Source organism: Nycticebus coucang, chromosome 10 (assembly GCF_027406575.1).
Source record: "Nycticebus coucang isolate mNycCou1 chromosome 10, mNycCou1.pri, whole genome shotgun sequence".
In the NCBI taxonomy this organism is placed as follows: Eukaryota; Metazoa; Chordata; class Mammalia; order Primates; family Lorisidae; genus Nycticebus; species Nycticebus coucang.
This window is the reverse complement of record NC_069789.1, coordinates 122,231,357-122,249,355: the sequence shown is the minus strand read 5'-3', so window position 1 is coordinate 122,249,355 and position 17,999 is coordinate 122,231,357. Positions and strand designations below refer to the sequence as shown.

General features: G+C 46.6%; 1 protein-coding gene across 3 annotated transcripts in view; it reads left to right on the top strand.

Annotated features, from left to right (window-relative positions):
- Nucleotides 1-13,426: 13,426 nt before the first annotated feature.
- Nucleotides 13,427-17,999, top strand: part of LOC128595833 (carcinoembryonic antigen-related cell adhesion molecule 8-like) — a 49,492-nt gene continuing 44,919 nt past the window's right edge. For all 3 annotated transcript variants that reach the window (XM_053604875.1, XM_053604876.1, XM_053604878.1), the window contains exons 1-4: nucleotides 13,427-13,603; nucleotides 14,457-14,816; nucleotides 16,580-16,858; nucleotides 17,216-17,470. In XM_053604875.1, coding sequence (XP_053460850.1) covers nucleotides 13,540-13,603; nucleotides 14,457-14,816; nucleotides 16,580-16,858; nucleotides 17,216-17,470 — 958 coding nt within the window. In that variant the 5' untranslated portion in view covers nucleotides 13,427-13,539. The remainder of the gene's footprint in view (nucleotides 13,604-14,456; nucleotides 14,817-16,579; nucleotides 16,859-17,215; nucleotides 17,471-17,999) is intronic.

The window sequence follows — 17,999 nt, the reverse complement described above, 5'->3', positions numbered from 1 at the left end:
GAGATTGTATTGATATGATAACAAAATATTTCCTTTCAAGTTAATTTCCGATAGGTAAATTGAGGTAATGGTGAAACTAATAGATAATAGATTAAGTGTGTATGTGACTAGAAAAGTATAAAATCAAAACCTGGAATAAAGATTTTTGCTACACGCCATCTCATCGTGTGTAGCCTGTTTCTTGACTTCATAATTACAGGAGCAAGTTTACACCCACGGCAAAGCTGCTGTTTGTTCGTGTCTCCGGTCACGCTACAGATCTCAGTGGTTTCTCTGTCCAGGATACTAGTCTAGAAAAAAGTGGGCAATGCAGGGTGAGGGTGTGGGACAGTGTGGACTCACAGCAGTTTCCAGACTGAGTGTCTGGCTTTTCCCATGTCCAGCTCTGACCAGGGTGAGACATGGGCAGGTTGCTGTCAAATTTGGTCTCTCTTTGGAAGTGGCAGCCATCCTAGGCCAGGCTGCACAGAGAACCAATGTCACTCACATTTCCTCGGGGCCTGTGCTGTCCTGGTGCTGGGGGTGTTATCAAGGCAGGGAGCCGGTCAACAGAATGTGGGCTCCAAGAATGGCTGAGTGACTGCAGGGGGGCGGGCGGGAAGGAGAGGTGGGGACCTGAGAAGGCCGGAGTGGGTGGGGGTGAGGAAAGAGGCTGGGTGGACCCTAGAGAATGAAGCCCTGAGAAACGGGGAACAAAGGAGAGGGACAGGAGCCCAGGTCCTGGATAACTGGGGTAAACTCCAGGTGGGGGGCACCTCTGAGGGCATCAGAGCTTTCCACACAGAGTTTTTCTTCTTCTTCCATCAAAGGGCTTTGATAGCAGAGTGAGCCATGGGAGCTGCCAGCCAAGCAGCCTGTTGAGTTTTCATTTTTCCACAGACATGTGGTTGGAAGTGAAACCAACCAGAATTCAAAAGCTATGCATTCCATGAACATGGCCAGAACAGTTCACTGGAAAGTCTCTTCTCCATCAGAAGCAGGTGGCACACTGCTCTTGCTGGAGCCTGCCAAGGGGGTGAGAATACTCTGAAGATCTGTAACAACATGCAGGGTTGTTACATGAGCAGAAAGACTCATCAGGACAGCTTCCCTGTTCTTTCACTTCCATTCAACCAGGGTGTGCACATCCTGGGCTCTGCCTGGTGAGGACTTGTAGGCTGCATGTCTCTAGGTGATCCCCCAAGAACCTCTGAGTCCTACACATGAGGAGTGGGGTGTGGATGCACTCAAACCCTCATGTGGGTCAGGGGTCAGTGGATTTTCTCTATGCCCTGGCCATTGGAATTCTTCTCTACTATCTCCAAACCACTTTCCCCAAGCTTGCTTACCTCACCTGTGTCCTCCAGGGGGCCAGTCTACTCTGGTCTTGTTTGGAACAGCTCCCCTCCACTCAGGAAATGTGCCTCTGGTCACCAAGTTGTGTACTGTTCTCATCTCCAGCTTCTCTTCCCAGGCAAGAAAAAGAATATACTTACTGTGCTGTGGAAGTAAGGCAACTTCATAAAAGTTGCCTTGTATGAAGTAATATTAATCAATGATTGTGGAGAAATGTATAATCACTGCAATTCTCATTATATTTAACCTTGTACTCATTTGCCTGCTATATGACTGTGACTGAGATAAAAGTAAAAGATCAAGAGCTGTAAATAATAGGTGTGGGAAACATGTAACAAAGATATCTTAAGATATGCATAGGGAACAGGATGTCTAGGGCAGTAGCCAAAGTTACTGATCTAGGACACTAGCTAGGCATGTGAAGCTGTAACAAAGTCGCAGCCTCATGCATAGAGAGAAATTAGGGCAGGTGCACCAGCAGCAACAGTTGCAACCAATTAATCACTTAACTAGGCAGAAATAGCTAAGGCAGATCCTAGTCAGACCAGTACACAGCCAGCGTCTGGACACGTTTCCCATAGTAAGATACATCAACCCAGAGAAAAACAGTTAGATTTGCACAGCCTGCTGCATGTTGTACCATTTTTTGTAACTTTTTCCTTATACGTCTTTGTTTGAATCTCAATAAATCTCAGTAAATACCCATTGGAACCTGGAGTCAGAGGAGCACTGCAGTGTCTGGCCCCCCAGGACCCTGCGTTGTAGGGTTGTATTACACTGAGAATCAGCGTCTTCTCTCTGTGGCATTCCCAGAAGCCTAGAGGCTCCACCCTGTTAGGGGTCGTCTCACTGTGAAATAATTAATTTGATGATCTTTAAAAATTTTCACATGGGGGCAAGACATGATTGCAAGAGGGACTTTACCTAACAATTGCAATCAGTGTAACCTGGTTTATTGTACCCTCAATGAATCCCCAACAATAAAAAATAAATAAATAAATAAATAAAAAATTTTCACAGCACACCTAGACCCTCTCACAGAACACCTGTTGAAAATCACTGGAATAGCATCTATAAACTTTGCCTTGGGTTCCCAAAATAAAAACGGAATGACGCTCTCCTGTCATCTCACTTTATGTCCTTGAGAGCTTGACTCGTGACCAAGTGGAAGGGTTTTCTCTTGGTCTTTCCCACAGGGGTGGTGATTCGGGGGTCACATCAAGTAGCCAATCTGAAAACGGCTGGGCACCCAAGACACATAAGATTTTAAGCAGTGGACTTTTTGTTCGGAATGTGTCACACTCTCAGGGGAGTTTAAGAAGTCCCACCATCCCTGTGAAACAGCCCTTTATGAAATTAATAAATGGCCACAAGGTGGAAACTGTGGTAGGAAGTAAAGAAAAATATACATATACATATATAATCTCCACCTTAGCTTGCTTTCCTATAGTTACTTACTACTCATTTTAGCCAATGATTATAAAGATTCTTAGCTTTCTTCATCGCTTCCATACAGAATATCACCCTCGTGAACCCTAAGGCTAGTTTCTGAAGTATCTCATAGCCCCAGCATCACAGTGGAGCTGCTGACCCACACGGACCGTGGCCCACACGGAGGAACTGACTCAGCTGGTCTTGTGACCTCCCCCCCCATCCAAGAATTAACTCTTCAAATAAGACTATTTCTATACCCCTGTGGTTCATCCATAAACCCAGTCAATTAGCAGACCGAATTGCCTAGCCTTTCGCCCACCAATCTTTAAAAACTCGTTCTCCCAAATTCTCAGGAAGAAGAATTTGAGAACTTCCTCCTGTCTCAGGGTTTTGGTTTCCTCTTGTGCAGAGGGCAGTGAACCTGGTAAGCCTGTAACACCTGCGGGGCTTTTGTCATCTCAACTCTTGTTGTCTGGTTAGTGCTGGGCAAGTCCAGTCCCAGGGTCTGTGACTGGTGGCCCCCACAACTTTGAGTGTTACTGAAGACACTGTATGCGCAAACACTGCTTTTAACCATCTGTGGCAGCAGAAGTCTTTTGCTATCTTTTCCTGAGAGTACATTTTTGGGAGGAAGGAGGAATCTTTGGGATTGCCTCCTCTATACCTTCTCTAGGAAACATCTCTGTCTTATATGCTAAAAACTTCTAAACCTGGAAAATTATATCCTGGGATTTTCCATGAAGATGCTATCAGGTTGAATCTGCTAAAAAGAAAAATAACTTAGTGTGGTCTGAGCTATAGGAGGGATTAATTTTTTTTTTCAGAGTCTGTCAGGGTCTCCCAGAGAGACAGGGAGCATGAAACTTCAGTCACAAATCCCACTCTCATGCCCAAGGGCAATTGTGTAAAGGCATTTTCTTCCAAACTAGGTGTATCATCCATTATCTTAATGTTGCTTGAAGTTGTGATACCAAGAAACATGTATAGCCAATCAATAGCTTTTAAATTGCCTCTCCTTTTCCTTAAAAAATGAACAACAACAACAAAAAAAAATAAAAATAATAAAAAACAGGGTGCAGTGGCTCTTGCCTGTAAACCTAGCCCTAGGGGAGGCTGAGGAAGGTGGATTGCTTGAGCTCAGGCATTTGAAACCAGCCTGAACAAGAATGAGAAAATCTAGCTAGGTACTGTGGCACTTAGTAGTCCCAGCTACTCAGGAGGCTGAGGCAAGACAATCACTCAAGCCCAAGAGTTTGAGGTTGTCATGAGCTATGATGCCACAGCCCTCTACCCAGGGCAACAGAGTAAGACTGTCTCTCAAAACAAAACAGAACACGCTCTTTGCCAATGACATGATCTAATACTTAGAAAACCCCAAAGACTCAACCACAAGACTCCTGGAAGTGATCAAAAAATATAGCAATGTCTCTGGATATAAAATCAAGGTCCACAAATCAGAAGCCTTTGTATATGCCATTAATAGCCAAGATGAGAAGCTAATCAAGAACACAATTCCCTTCACAGCAGCTTCAAAAAAAAAAAGAAAGAAAGAAAAGAAAAGAAATACCTAGGGATATAACTAACAAAAGAGGTGAAGGACCTCTATAAAGAAAATTACAAAACTCTAAGAAAAGAAATAGCAGAGGATATTAACAAATGGAAGAACATACCATGCTCATGGCTGGGAAGAATCAAAATTGTCAAAATGTCTATACTTCCCAAAGCAATTTACAGATTTAATGCAATCCCCATTAAAATACCATCATCATACTTTCAATATTTGGAAAAAAAAAAAGATTCCTCATTTTTTGGTTTGTTTGTTTTTTTGAGATAGAGTCTCAAGCTGTCACCCAGGCTAGAGTGCCATGACATTAGCCTAGCACACAGCAACTTCATACTCCTGAGTTGAAGTGATCCTCCTGCCTCAGCTTCCCCAATAACTGGGACGACAGACGCCCACCACAATGCCCAGCTGATTTTTCTGTATTGGGTAGAGACGGGGTCTTGCCCTTGTTCATGCTGGTCTAGAACTCCTGAGCTTAAGTGATCAATGAGCCTCAGCCTCCCAGAATGCTAGGATTGTAGACCTGAGCCACCACACCCAGCTGAAGTGTGGTTTTTTAAAATGAAAATTAATTTTTCCTAATTTAAAGTCTTAAAATTATTTTAAATTAAATAAAAATTTTAAAAATAGATAACAATAATTGGATAAAAATGTTGGAGAAAGATGATAACAATTATGAAAGATTTATAAAAATCTTAACTTTATGTTCAAATTAATTAAAATTAAATGATTTGTTTTATGAGATTTTATTAAAATAATTTACTTTAGTATTAGTAATACACATATACTTTTATAAAGGTAAAATTTGGTTTTCTCTTTTGGACAAAATTTTCATATAATATTAGTACATTTTTATTGCAACTTCTGAGTAATCTTTAAAAAAGAAGAGACAGAAAAAGAAAAACAAGTTTAATTTGCCTCTTCATTAGCTTATCTTTCAATTTGTTTTTATTAGCTCTTACATTTGAGAAACTAAATCTCTCCTTTAAAAAGTAAGGTTTTCGACTTTTGAAATCACTGATTATTGCTTTGTTTAAATGAACAACTTATTTTATAATAACTGGTAACTCTGTTTTAAACAGGTGTTTTAAACCTTTGATATTTGACAAACTTTCCAAAATCAAAATTCTCAATTCAGTCCTCAAACTAGCTTTCTAAATATGTCACTTAAAACCACCATAGGCTGGGCATGGTGGCTCACACCTATAATCTTAGCACTCTGGGAGGCCAAGGCAAGTGGATTGCTTGAGCTCAGGAGTTCAAGACCAGCCTGAGGAAGTGAGACCCTGTCTCTACTAAAAGAAAAACTAGCCAGGTGTGGTGGTGAGTGCCTGTAGTCCCAGCTACTTGGGAGGCTGAGACAAGAGGATTGCTTGAGCCCAAGAGTTTGAGGTTGCTGTGAGCTATGATGCCATGGCACTCTACTGAGGGCAACAAAGTGAGACTCTTGTCTCAAAAAAAAAAAAAAAATCCACCATATTAAGCTTCCTTGGTGTGTTAAATGTTAAACCGTACAGGAAGCATTGTCAAATATGTAACGGTGCTTAACTTTCTTTGGGTTAATTTGTATAAACACATAAAAATTGTGTGTTCCAATATTGTATGAGGTTCCTAAAATTCTAATATGTCTTATTATATATTATCAGTTATAATTATGATTATGTTAAGTTGTTGAAGGCCAAAGAAAACCAAATTTCTTTGTCACGTGTCTCTTTTTTTAATGGAATATATTGAGGGTGGACATTAATTGTCTCTTTTTAAAAAATCTTTTTTATTAAGTCATTTGTACATAGATCATAAATACATTTATGCCATTATGGGATTCGATGTGTTGATTATTTGTACAAATCGGAGTGCTTACATCCTACTAATCAATATAACTTTCACCTCATTTACCCAATTACAGCATTAAGACATTTGTGTTCTACACCTGATAGATCCAACTTGTACTTGCAATGTGCTCCATAGGTGTGGTCCCCCTACTAACCCTCCATCAACCCACCCCCCGTCCCTTCCTCTCTCTCTCCCCGCCCCTCCTTCATCCTAGGCTATAGTTGTGTTTCATTCTTCATATGCAAGTGTGAGTGATTCTAAATTGGTTTCACAGTAGTACTGAGTACATTGGATATTTTTTTTCCCATTCCTGAGATACTTTACAAAGAAGAATATTTTCCAGGGGCAGGGTGGGTGCCACTGGGTGCGGGTGTCCAGCTGCACCTCCTTCAGCGGAGCCACCGCTGTAAACATCTGGGTGATGAGGAATACTTGAAATTATTTGGAAAATGCAGCAATCCAAACGGCCATGGACACAATTACAAAGTTGTGGTGACAGGACATGGAGAGACTGATCCTGTTACAGGAATGGTTATGAATTTGACCGACCTCAAAAAATATATGGAGGAGGCAATTATGAAGCCTCTTGATCATTAGAATCTGGATTTGGATGTGCCATACTTTGCAGATGTTGTAAGCACAACTGAAAATGTAGCTGTATGTATCTGGGAGAACCTCCAGAGAGTGCTTCCTATGGGAGTGCTTTATAAAGTAAAAGTGTATGAAACGGACAATAATATAGTAGTCTACAAAGGAGAATAGGTCTTAGGAGTTGACACTGTAGAAAGACCAATTCAATTTCTTTCCATATTACAAAGAGCCTTATCCCCTTGGAATATTAAGCAGTTACCACATAGTTGTTATACCTTTATTTTGTGCCCCAGAGTGGGCTGATTCACTGAAATTCAAGACCTGTTAAATCTATTTTAAACAAAACTTTTAATATATCTTGGATATCATTTAGAGAGTCTCTTATATGGAGATTGAAAATCACTTCATTTTTGTGAACTGTTTTAATGTGGAATTATTTGAAAGCAAAAGAAATCCAGTCATTTTCTCTGTTATTCATTTTTGTGTGTGTAATATAAATGGCAAAAATGTTTTATAACTTAGAGTGGGCAAATCTTATAAACAATAAAATTCAGGCGACCACAAAAAAAAAAAGAATATTTTCTAGCTCCATCCACGTAAACATAAAAGAGATAAAGTCTCCATTTTTTAATGCTGCATAGTATTCCATGGTATACATATACCACAGTTTATTAATCCATTCATGGGTCGATGGGCACTTGGGCTTTTTCCATGACTTGGCAATTATGAATTGAGCTGCAATGAACAATCTGGTGCAAATATCAATTGTCTCTTTAACATTAACTATTCTATTTTTTTACTTTGATTCTTTCCAAAAATGGGTTGAATTGGCTACAGTCCAAAATTTGCTTCTTCAAGAAAAGTCATGAAAAAAACTGATAAGTACTCTTGAATAAAGGTGCCTGATAGCTTTGGATATCATACTATTTAGACAAGAAAAACTTCCAAAACTTTAATTAAAAACCTAAATATTCATGAATATTACTAACCCATGTTTAAATAGGAAAAAAATGTAATTACATGGGACAGAATCAATTTTTATATTTTTTTATTTAAATGTTACTAATTCTTTATGTTTGGTCTTCTAGAGTCAAGGCAAATGTTGAACAAATACAAAGTTTCCCAGAATTTAAATCTCCAGAATTTAAAACTATGGAATCCTGTGGGCCCAACCTGCTAACTACTGCCAATGCTCTACTGCTAAAACTCCAAACAGGCCCAGAGACTATCACAGAAGAGGGGGGGTGTATGAGATTGTAAGGGCTGTTTTGGAAGTTTGGTATTAGTTCAGACTCTCCAGATCAAGGAAACCTAAACAAACACTAAATGGGAGACTTTGCCTCTTGGGGCCATGTGGTCCAAAAATCAAGAACTCCATCCCAACCATAAAGAATTTCTTTCTTTTTTATTTATTTCAAATTAATATGAGGGTACAAATTTCTTGATTACATTGTTCTCACTTCTGAGGTAAAGTTCCAGTTGTAGAAGAACCCCTTACCTGGGGGTGTGCTATACACCCTCACATTGTCCTAGCTAAGACCCCACCAAATGCCCTCCCACCTTCTGCCAATCATCCTCCCCCGGCACCCATAGTAGACTATCTTTGTGTTTTGTTGTTCATATGAGCCTGTAATTGTTTGTAAATTGGTTTTATATTAGTATTGAGTACATTGGATATTTATTTTTCCATTCTTGTGCTACTTTACTAAGAAAAATGTGTTTCAACTCCACATAAACATAAAAGATGTAAAGTCTCTATCTTTTTTACAGCTGAATAGTATTCCACAGTATACACATACCACAATTTCCAACGATGAAGAATTTTCTGCTTACCATAGACTTAGACCTTTCTGCATATAATTGTTCTCAGTTATGGGGTTTATGCACATAGACACATAACAAGAAATTTATCAGCCACCTCAGGACAAATTACTAAAAATATTGTGATACAACAAAAGTCTAAATTCCTTAGCTTAAATGGTTAACAGTGCTTATATTTTATACAACAAATTGCTACAAATCTGCATCTAAACCCAAGAACACTGCAGCTCAATACTTATTGATAAATTAATCTTGTAGCCTTGCTTTGACATCTTGGGTTTTACTCTTACGTTACCTAGAGGGTTGATGAGTTCCTGTCCATCTCCAATCCCAACTGGCCCACAACATTTAATTACCTGTAAGTCTTTTCAGTTCTTAAGTCCTTTTTGGTCACAAGGGTCCCACCAAGGGCCTGGATGGACAGAGACAGTTATATCACCCACGCAATGATGAGACAAAATTAAACTTTTACCATCAATACTGCCTCTGGAAGATCTTGGCCAAAAGGGGAGAATTTTGAACTAAAGTAAAATCTTAAGACCCCAGCTGTCTAAGTGGATCCCTTCTTGGCCAGGTGGACCTCAAAAATACCCTAAAGGGTAAAATGCCCCCCAATTAAAAACTACTAAACTTGAGCTCCATAAAAAAGATAGCACAGAATAGCAAAAAATAATCTCGGAAAGGAATGACAAAATTGGAAGATTCAAACTTCCCAGTTTCAAAACTGACTACCAACATACAGTAATAAAAATAGCATGGTATGGGCATTGAAATAGACATATGGATCAATGGAATAGAAGAAACAGACCAGAAATAAATCTTCATCATCATGGCAGATTGATCTTTGACATGGATACCAAGTAACTCAATGAGGAAAGAATAGTCTTTTCAAATGGTACTGGGACAGCTGGATAAACGTGAAAAATGACAATGGTGGGACTCTGCCTCATTGTTGTGTGTATTTTGCCACATCTAGAAAAACCTTTGGGAAAGGAAAAGCCACCATGAAATACATTCACCCTGATCAGAGTCCTCACCATACTCACATACGGACAACAGACCCCTCATGACCTTCTGTAAGAGAGATCCAAGGATTTAGGGACATGACACTGACCAGCCACCTGCAGATGCACAAAGTAAATGTATCTGCAAAGAGACTGGGAGTTAAGCAGGAGGCACAGACCACAGCACTCCCGGGACACACATCCAACCCGTGGATTCTGATTCTACCTGACCCTGCCCACTGTTCAGATCTTGTCGTGGGGTTCAGAAAGGGGAGATAATGGGTCTGTCCCCTGGACACTCTGCGTGAGGACACAGGACTCTCCACTAAGTCTCCACACACAGCTCTGTCTGGATATTGTGAGGAGGACTCTGGCCCAGGCTTCGGGACAACGCACGAGAATCAGCCTCTAAGAGGAACCCGGAGCTGGAGAAGCTGGTTCCCTGCAGCTCGCAGGTCCAGCCCACCCTGGAGCAGAACTCCCTGTGATCCAGGCACCCCTGAGACACAGCTCCCTCCTGCGGCCTCCTCCCGGTGACACGTCAGGGAGCCTCCCGCTCAGGCTGTACAAAGAGCGCAGCACTTTGGACAGCGCCTATCTCGCCTTCACCTTCCCCCTCCTCACAGGGCTCAGGGCTCAGAACAAAGGGCGGAGAGGCCAGTGAGGCCAGAGTTTGGGAGGGGGCAGTGACCATGGGGAGAGCTGCCTGGAACGGGAGTAAGTGGGGGCACTGGTCAGGGCACCAGCAGAGGTCAGGAGAAGGGGGTGCAGGAAAGAAAACCCAGGCATGGGGAGCAGAGGAGAGAAGGACACAGGCTCTGTGGGGAGGAGCCCAGTGTGGGCTGTGAGTGTGGCACCATCTCAGCAGGTGAGGACAGGTCCAGATGAACAGGAGAGGAAGCAGCTCCCCTGTCCCCTGACCCAGGGATGAGAAGTGTGTGGGGCTGTGTTTCTGGAGTCAGGGCCCCCTCTTCTGGTTGGTGGGAGTGAAAAGTGAAGTTGCCTTGTCCCTCCTTCTCCCTCTGCTCCCTTGACATTTACCTCCCCCTCCTACCCTTCCTTCGTCCACTCCCAGACCCTCCATCGCCTAGTCCCAGACATCACTGGCTCTTGGAGCATGCAGAGTCCAAATACAGATGGATTGGGACTCACAGAGCTGGAACCTAATGGCGTTTTGTTGTTGTTGTTGTTTTGGGGTTTTTTTTTTGTTGTTTGTTTCTTTGTTTTGATGGGTATACTCACCACTACACTAACAAGGAAGTGATTTGTTTTGTTTTGAGACAGGGTCTTGCTCTGTTGCCCTGGCTAGAGTGCCATGGTGGCATCAGCATGGCTCATAGCAACCTCAAAATTCATGGGCTCAAGTGAACCTCCTGCCTCCCCATCCTGAGTAGCTGGGACTACAGACATGCATAACCATGCCTGTCTAATTCTCTACTTTTTCTAGAGATGGGGTCTCGCTCTTGCTCTCCAACTCCTGACCGCAGTCAATCCTCCCACCTCGGCTTCTCAGAGTGCTAGGAATCCAGGTGTAAGCCACCGCGCCTGACAGAGCTTTGACGTGCTCTAGGCAAGACCCATGGAAAATACCTACACAAGGATGTTGAACCAAACAGGCAGCCTGGCATGGTCTCTGCCCGCTACACTTTCTCCACTGTCCACCAGGGGGCGGCGGCGTCCTCAGCCTGAAGCCTGCAGCGCTGACCTGCCCAGCACCTTCCTCAGTCCTGCAATATCTGATCCTCGCCAGCCGCGCCTGAGTCCACAGAGCTCCCCACCTGTATCCCCCTGGTGACGGCCACTCTGCCAGTCTCAGCCCTCAGAAGGGCTGAGGGTATGCAGGGCCTCCCCTCCCCTAAAGAGGAACTCTGGGCCCCCCTGACCAAGCGTCCAGGCAGAACTGTCCCAGTTCTTGGGCCCTGTGCAGGAACCTGGAGCAGGTGACCGACAGGGGCACAGATGACTTTGAGGCAGCACCCCAGTGCTGGGATGGGGGAACACAGGGCACTCTGGAGACCACTTCCCAAGGCAGTTTCCTCCCCATAGGCCTCCAGAGGCATCTCCCCAGTCCCCACCTGTGAAACCCCAGGGACAAGCTCCCTCTGAGACCACCCATGCCCCTGGTGGACAGTTCTCCTGACACTGGACCGGGACTCCTCTAGACAACTCCCATCCTCCCCCTGCAGTCCCCCTACACTGGATGGAGTTAGGCAGCCTGGGGACTCCCAGTGAACAGGACTCAGGGTGACCTGACCCCACACTCTGACCCCAGAGGTCAGTGCCTGACTCTGCCCAGGGGTCAGGGCCAGCTCACAACCTTTGGAGCTTAGTCAGCCTCCCTGGGGCAGCCCCTGACATGGGCTGCAGGTGTCCTTACTTCCTCCAGGAGGTGACATCGGACACAGACAACACTAAGGAAATTTACAGGTGACTCTTGAACAATGTGGAGTTAGTGGTGCTGACACCTCCCACATTGTAAAAATCCACATATAATGTCAACTTCCCAAAAACTTAAATACTGATAGTCTTACCAGTAACATACATAGTAGATTAACACATCTTTTGTTATATATATTATACGCTGTGTTCTTACAATAAAGTAAACTACAGAAAGGAAAATGTCAAGAAAGTCATGAAAATATATTTCCTGATATATAATATTTATATATTATAAATATAGGATATTTATATATCAGGAAATATATTTGCTATTCATTAAGTGGAAGTGGGTCATCATGAAAGCCCCAATCCTGGTCTTCTCATTGAGTAGGGAGAGTATAAAGAATCGGAGGGGCTGCTATCTCATGGGTGGCTGAGAGGGAAGAGTCGGAGGAGGCGGGAGAGGTGGGTGCATGCAGTGTAACTTTTATGGAAAAAAATCTGAGTGCACCAACATAGCTCAACCCATGTTATTCAAAGGTCAAATGTAATTCCCCCCAGACGTGAACCTGGCTGTGGCTGGGAAGGTGGAGATGCAGCCTGATTTCCATCCTTTGCTCCAACAGACCCTTCTGGACCCTCCCACATGACTGCTGTGTCCTGCCTAATTCTTCCAGAGGACTCTGAGGGCCCTGCTCTCCCAGGGGTGCTGGGTAACTTCCCACTCCCTCATGGCACCCACCATGGGGAGGGCTGGGTGACTGCAGAAGGGTCAGCCAGGCAGAGAGCAGAGAACAGTTAGGGAGAACAGGGACAGGCCCTGAGCCACAGCTCAGCCACCAGACACAGAGAGAGAGGGTCTCCTTGAGGCCAGCAGAGCCCAGGGCCCCTCCACCTCCTGGCAGCACAGTCCTGTCTTCCCAGGACACAAGGACACTGCCCCCTCCACATCCAGGAACTTCAGTTCCTCCTTAGACCCCCCAGGCTGGGGCTCTGTCCCCGGGTCAGAGGCCAGGCTGGTGACTCTGGAGATAGAGGACAGGGGCAGGTCCTTCCCTAGTCGTCACTCAGCCACCCCTTTCAGGACTCCAGAGCCATCCCTGCCATCTGCCTATTGTGCATCACTCTGCTCCTGAGAGCACTGGAGAACACGGGAAGACCCAGGTGTCACACAGGGAAACAACCCACTTGGCTTGGTGACGCCAGAGCCTCTCTGGGTGGTGCTGACAGACCCAAGGCCAGGACAAAGCAGAGGTCTTTACTGAGTCATCCTGTCATGCGACACATTCTAACAGCCTTGCTTCTCAAAGCATGGTCTGGAAAAGCAAAATGAGGGCAGAGGGAAAGTTGAAGGAGGGACAAGGAAGCAGGACTGAGAGGGGAGGGGACAGGGAGGTGTCCTGGGTACAGACCCCGCCCCAGCCCCAAGACCTTTGAAAGTGCCCCTGCCCTAAGGGGGTGCTCAGCACAGAGGAAGGAAGGACAGCAGGGCTGACCTGTCAGAGCAGCCGTGCCCAGGAGCGTTCCTGGAGCAGAAGCTCTTCTGCATAGAGGAGGACAGAGCAGGCAGCAGGGACCATGGAGCCCCCCCTAGCTCCTCCCTGCAGAGGGTTCGGGCCCTGGCAGGGGGTCCTGCTCACAGGTGAGAGGGACGATGTCCTGAGGGTGGGTGGGAGGAGGGAGGAGACACTAACTGGGGTCTCCTAGGGAGGATGGGGCTCTAAGAAGGACAGGGGGTTTCTTCTGGAGCCTGATAGGAAACAGAGGAGCTCAGGAACAAAAGTCCTCAGGGAACTAGAATTGCTAAGGGGCAGGAAGATCTCAAGACTTCTGTGTTCCTGGTGAATTATCACTGGCTACTCCAGTGTGAAAGATTATAATAATAACTCTACGAGGTGACACTCACCATGAAACATCACCAGGCCATCAAACATTGTCCTGAGCCACCAATCTCAGAATTAGAGAATCAACACCAGGACGTGCAGGGCCCTGGGAAGACTCACTAATGCACTCACAGGCTCTGGGGGACAACACAGGCCAGACAAGTCCTCCCCTCACAGCGTTCACATTCTCGTGACAGGAGTGCAGACGAGCAGAGAGATCTCCAATGTGAGGTCGGGTGTGGACAAGAGCCAGGGAGGGAGCAGGCAGGGAAAGGTCACAAGGGGAAGGCCCAGGGTCTCAGGAGGAGGTGGCCAGGGAAGGGGCAAGGACGTCCCTGAATGTGAGCAGGGGTCTGAGGGCAGTGGGGGGTGAGCCATGCAGACCCCTGGGAAGAAGATTCCAAACAGGGACCTGACCAGTCCAGAGGCGCTGAAGTGATGGGGTCATGCTGCTGACCTTGACCCAGAGGACACACACACACTCTCACACAGTCACACTCACACTCACCTCCCAAGGCTGAGAGTGGAGAGACCTGCTCAGGACCCAGGGCCCCCTTTTCCATCCCAACACAAAGTTCCTAATGAGGATCGATTCTCTCTCCTCCCTCCTAGCCTCACTTCTCACCTCCTGGAACCTGCCCACCACGGCCCAGCTCACTGTTGAATCCGTGCCATCCAGTGCTGCAGAGGGGACAGATGTCCTTCTACTCGTCCACAATCTGACAGAGAGTCCTTTGGGCTACTACTGGAACAAAGGAGACAGGGTGGACAGCACCAATCGAATTCTATCATATGTAGTAGCCACTGGAGCAATTACCCCAGGGCCCACATACAGCAATCGAGAGACAATATACCCCAACGGGTCCCTGCTGCTGCAGAATGTCACCCAGAATGACACAGGATACTACACCATACAAGTCTTATCGCAAACTCTTCAGAGTGAAGAAGCAACTGGACAGTTACGCGTGTACCGTGAGTGATTCGGTGACGTCTGGGTGCTGGGGGGTTGGTTCACTTCACACACACGGGTTGTCAGGCCTGGGCGGCTCCTGCCTCCCCCTCTGTGTCCCGTCCCATGTTGGGGTTTGGGCATCAAGTGCAGCACACACTGTGGGACAGACTTCAGAGATCAGAATCCTTTCCTGCATCCAGACCCTGCAGACATTCCCTGGGGAAGGACCAGTCTGAGGGGGCAACTCAGCAGGGGGACATCAGTCTCAGACCAGCACCCCAGGCCCTCCCCATGGACATGACCCTGAGAAGGAGCCTGGTCTGAGGGACCTCCTGGGATCCTGGGACCTCCTGGGACCGTCAGGGCCTGGTCTGAGGGACCTCCTGGGATCCTCACAGGGAAGTTTAGACCCGGGGCTCCTGAGTCCAGGCCACCCTGGGGAGCCCGTGGCCAGGGCTGGGCTTTGGCCTCCTGGTCAGGGCTGACTGGGTACAACGATTTACCAGCTGTCTGAGGACCAAGGCTCCTGGGGCTGGTTACCAGCCAGGGCCAGACCCACAGCCTCATCTGGGCAAGGACAGAGCCAAGTCCTTACCTGAGACTCAGCATAGAAAGGAAAGATGGACCAAGTCACAGGTCAGAGGGGCAGGTCTGCAGCCCCCAAAGCCATGAGCTCATTTCACCCACTGACTGCTGACTCCAGCTTTGTCCTGGCTCAGGGCTTGCATCCTCCCTGGTCCCTGGGACCTGCCCAGGGGGAACTGGCCAGACCAGTGCTATCTGAAAGGTGGACAGCCTGTTTCACACATACCTGGGTCCCTCATGATGATACCATTACGAGAATTGGAGTCTCTTGGGTGGTGAGATGCACAAGCCAGTCTCACTTAGACTCTGCCTAGTTTGGACAAATTAGATCAAAAGCTATTTCTGTTTCCTGTGGCCTAGTGAAAAGGAACAAAGTATTTCACATGCCTTATTAGGCATCTCCCGATCTGCCTGACTGTCCACAGGAGTTAGGCATGGGGCTCTCTCTAAATTTACTAAATTACACTCATCACTTTTCCAAATATGATATCATTTATCCCTTAATATAATTGAGAGGCGTCAGACTTTCACCCAGTTCCTGCTGGTCTAACTCATTATTTCTAAATCCTTTCCTGAAATCTGCTCCATCACTTTGGTGGTCACTAGCTCATGCTAGTCACCACAGACACTTGGCCAGAACTGCCCATCTCCAGCCCCTGGGGACTGAGAATTCTGCTGAACCCCAGACCTGTGCCTGGTCTTCCTGTGTTACTTCTTGCCAAACACCCAGGCCCCACCATCACCCAGCTCTAGGATGTCCTTGTGTACTGAGGCCTCAGAGAAAACGCCCCTCAGCTGGGCGTGTAGGACTGTGCAGCTGGAAGGGTCTCAGCACCCACATGCCCTGAGGATGCTCAGGCAGTCAGAGCTCAGGGAAGGGCCAGGAGAGGAGCCAGGGAACCTCTGACTCCCAGTCCTGTGTCTGTCCACAAGCCAAGGCTGGGGCTTAATTTACACTTGAGAAAGTTGGTGCATCTCCCAGACAGAGCAGGCCAAAAGGTGTTCTCTGACCCTCGGACCCTCACGCATTTGTCTGTGACACACACACACACACACACACATACACACACACACGTGCCTTGGTCTTTTAAGGTCTAGGATTGGCTGAGAGGTGAGAGATGCCATCTCTAATTGAAAGACGCCTTTGGAGGAATCAAAGGCACCACACAGGGCAACCTTCTCTCTGTTATCTGCATAGCAGAGTTATCCAGACCCTTCATCACAAGCAACAACTCCAACCCCGTGGAGAACAAAGACTCTGTGGCATTAACCTGTGAACCAGCGGCTCAGGACGTGATCTACCTGTGGTGGCTAAACAACCAGAGCCTCCCAGTCAGTCCCAGACTGCAGCTGTCCCCGGACAACAGGACCCTCACGTTACTCAGTGTCACCAGGGATGACTCAGGACTCTTTGTGTGTGAAATACAGACCCCAGAAAGCTCTAACCGCAGTGACCCCTTCACCCTGAATGTTCTCTGTGAGTATCTCTGCTTCTCCCTGGCCCAGGCTGCCAGCCCGAATCCACACAGCCAGACCCAGGCCACTCAGTCTCAGGCTGGCCGTGACTTCCTGCTCCCGGCAAACTCAGGCAGGCCCAGTCCTAAGCAAGAAGTGGAGGGAGGGGCTGCTCCTGTCCTGGGAGGCTCAGGGTCAACAACCTGTGATGGGAGAAACAGGTGAATGTCTCCCCCAGGCTCAGTGAGCACAGATGGCATGGGTGGGACTTTGTACAAGGGTTGGGACACAGTTCAGAGAGAAACTGTGGTCCTTCAACACAGGAAGAGTTTCCCTTCCCTCTGATGACATCACATGTTGCTTTCTTCTCTTTGTCCAGATGGCCCCGATGCCCCCACCATTTCTCCTCCAGGGTCATTTTACATTTCCGGGGTAAACCTCAGCCTCTCCTGCCACGCGGACTCGAACCCACCTGCACAATATTTTTGGCTTATCAATGGGAGTTCCCCGCAAGCCACACAAGAGCTCTTTATCCCCGGAATCACTGTAGAGGATAGTGGATCCTACACCTGCCATGCCAATAACTCAGCCACAGGCCTCAGTGGGACCGCAGTCAAGAATGTCACAGTCTTGGGTAAGTAGATAGATGCAGCATTAACAGAAAGTTTTAGGGTGGACTCTCGTGGGATTTCAGAGAACAGCCAAGCAGATATTTCCTTTCCCAGCCAGTGTCCTGGGCACAGCAAAGCTCAGGTTCTCCCCTGAGCCCTCCTGTTCCGTCTCTGCAGACTGTCTCCTCTCCTGGCTTGTCTGATTTCTCACCTCTGACCTTGGGCCCCTCCTGGAATGTGGGGAAGGGGTTCTCTCAGCTCCAGAGAAACCCACCAAATGGGAGGACCTCACAGAGGGGTGAGAAGCAAAGGTCCTCAAGGTCAAGTGGCTTCTCTCTGTCACTACACATTAACTCTGTCATCTGCTGTTATTTGTTCGTTGCTTCTTTTACCTTCCCTGTGAGCTACCAGGAACATGGGAAGCTTTAAAATAAGCTCACATTGGTTTTCCCCAAAGGAGAAGATGAAACCCCCTCAGAGGAGGGATGAACAACTTGGAGCTCTGCTCTGTTCCTGGCTCACCCAGTGACCAGCTGTGCTCTGACTCCATCT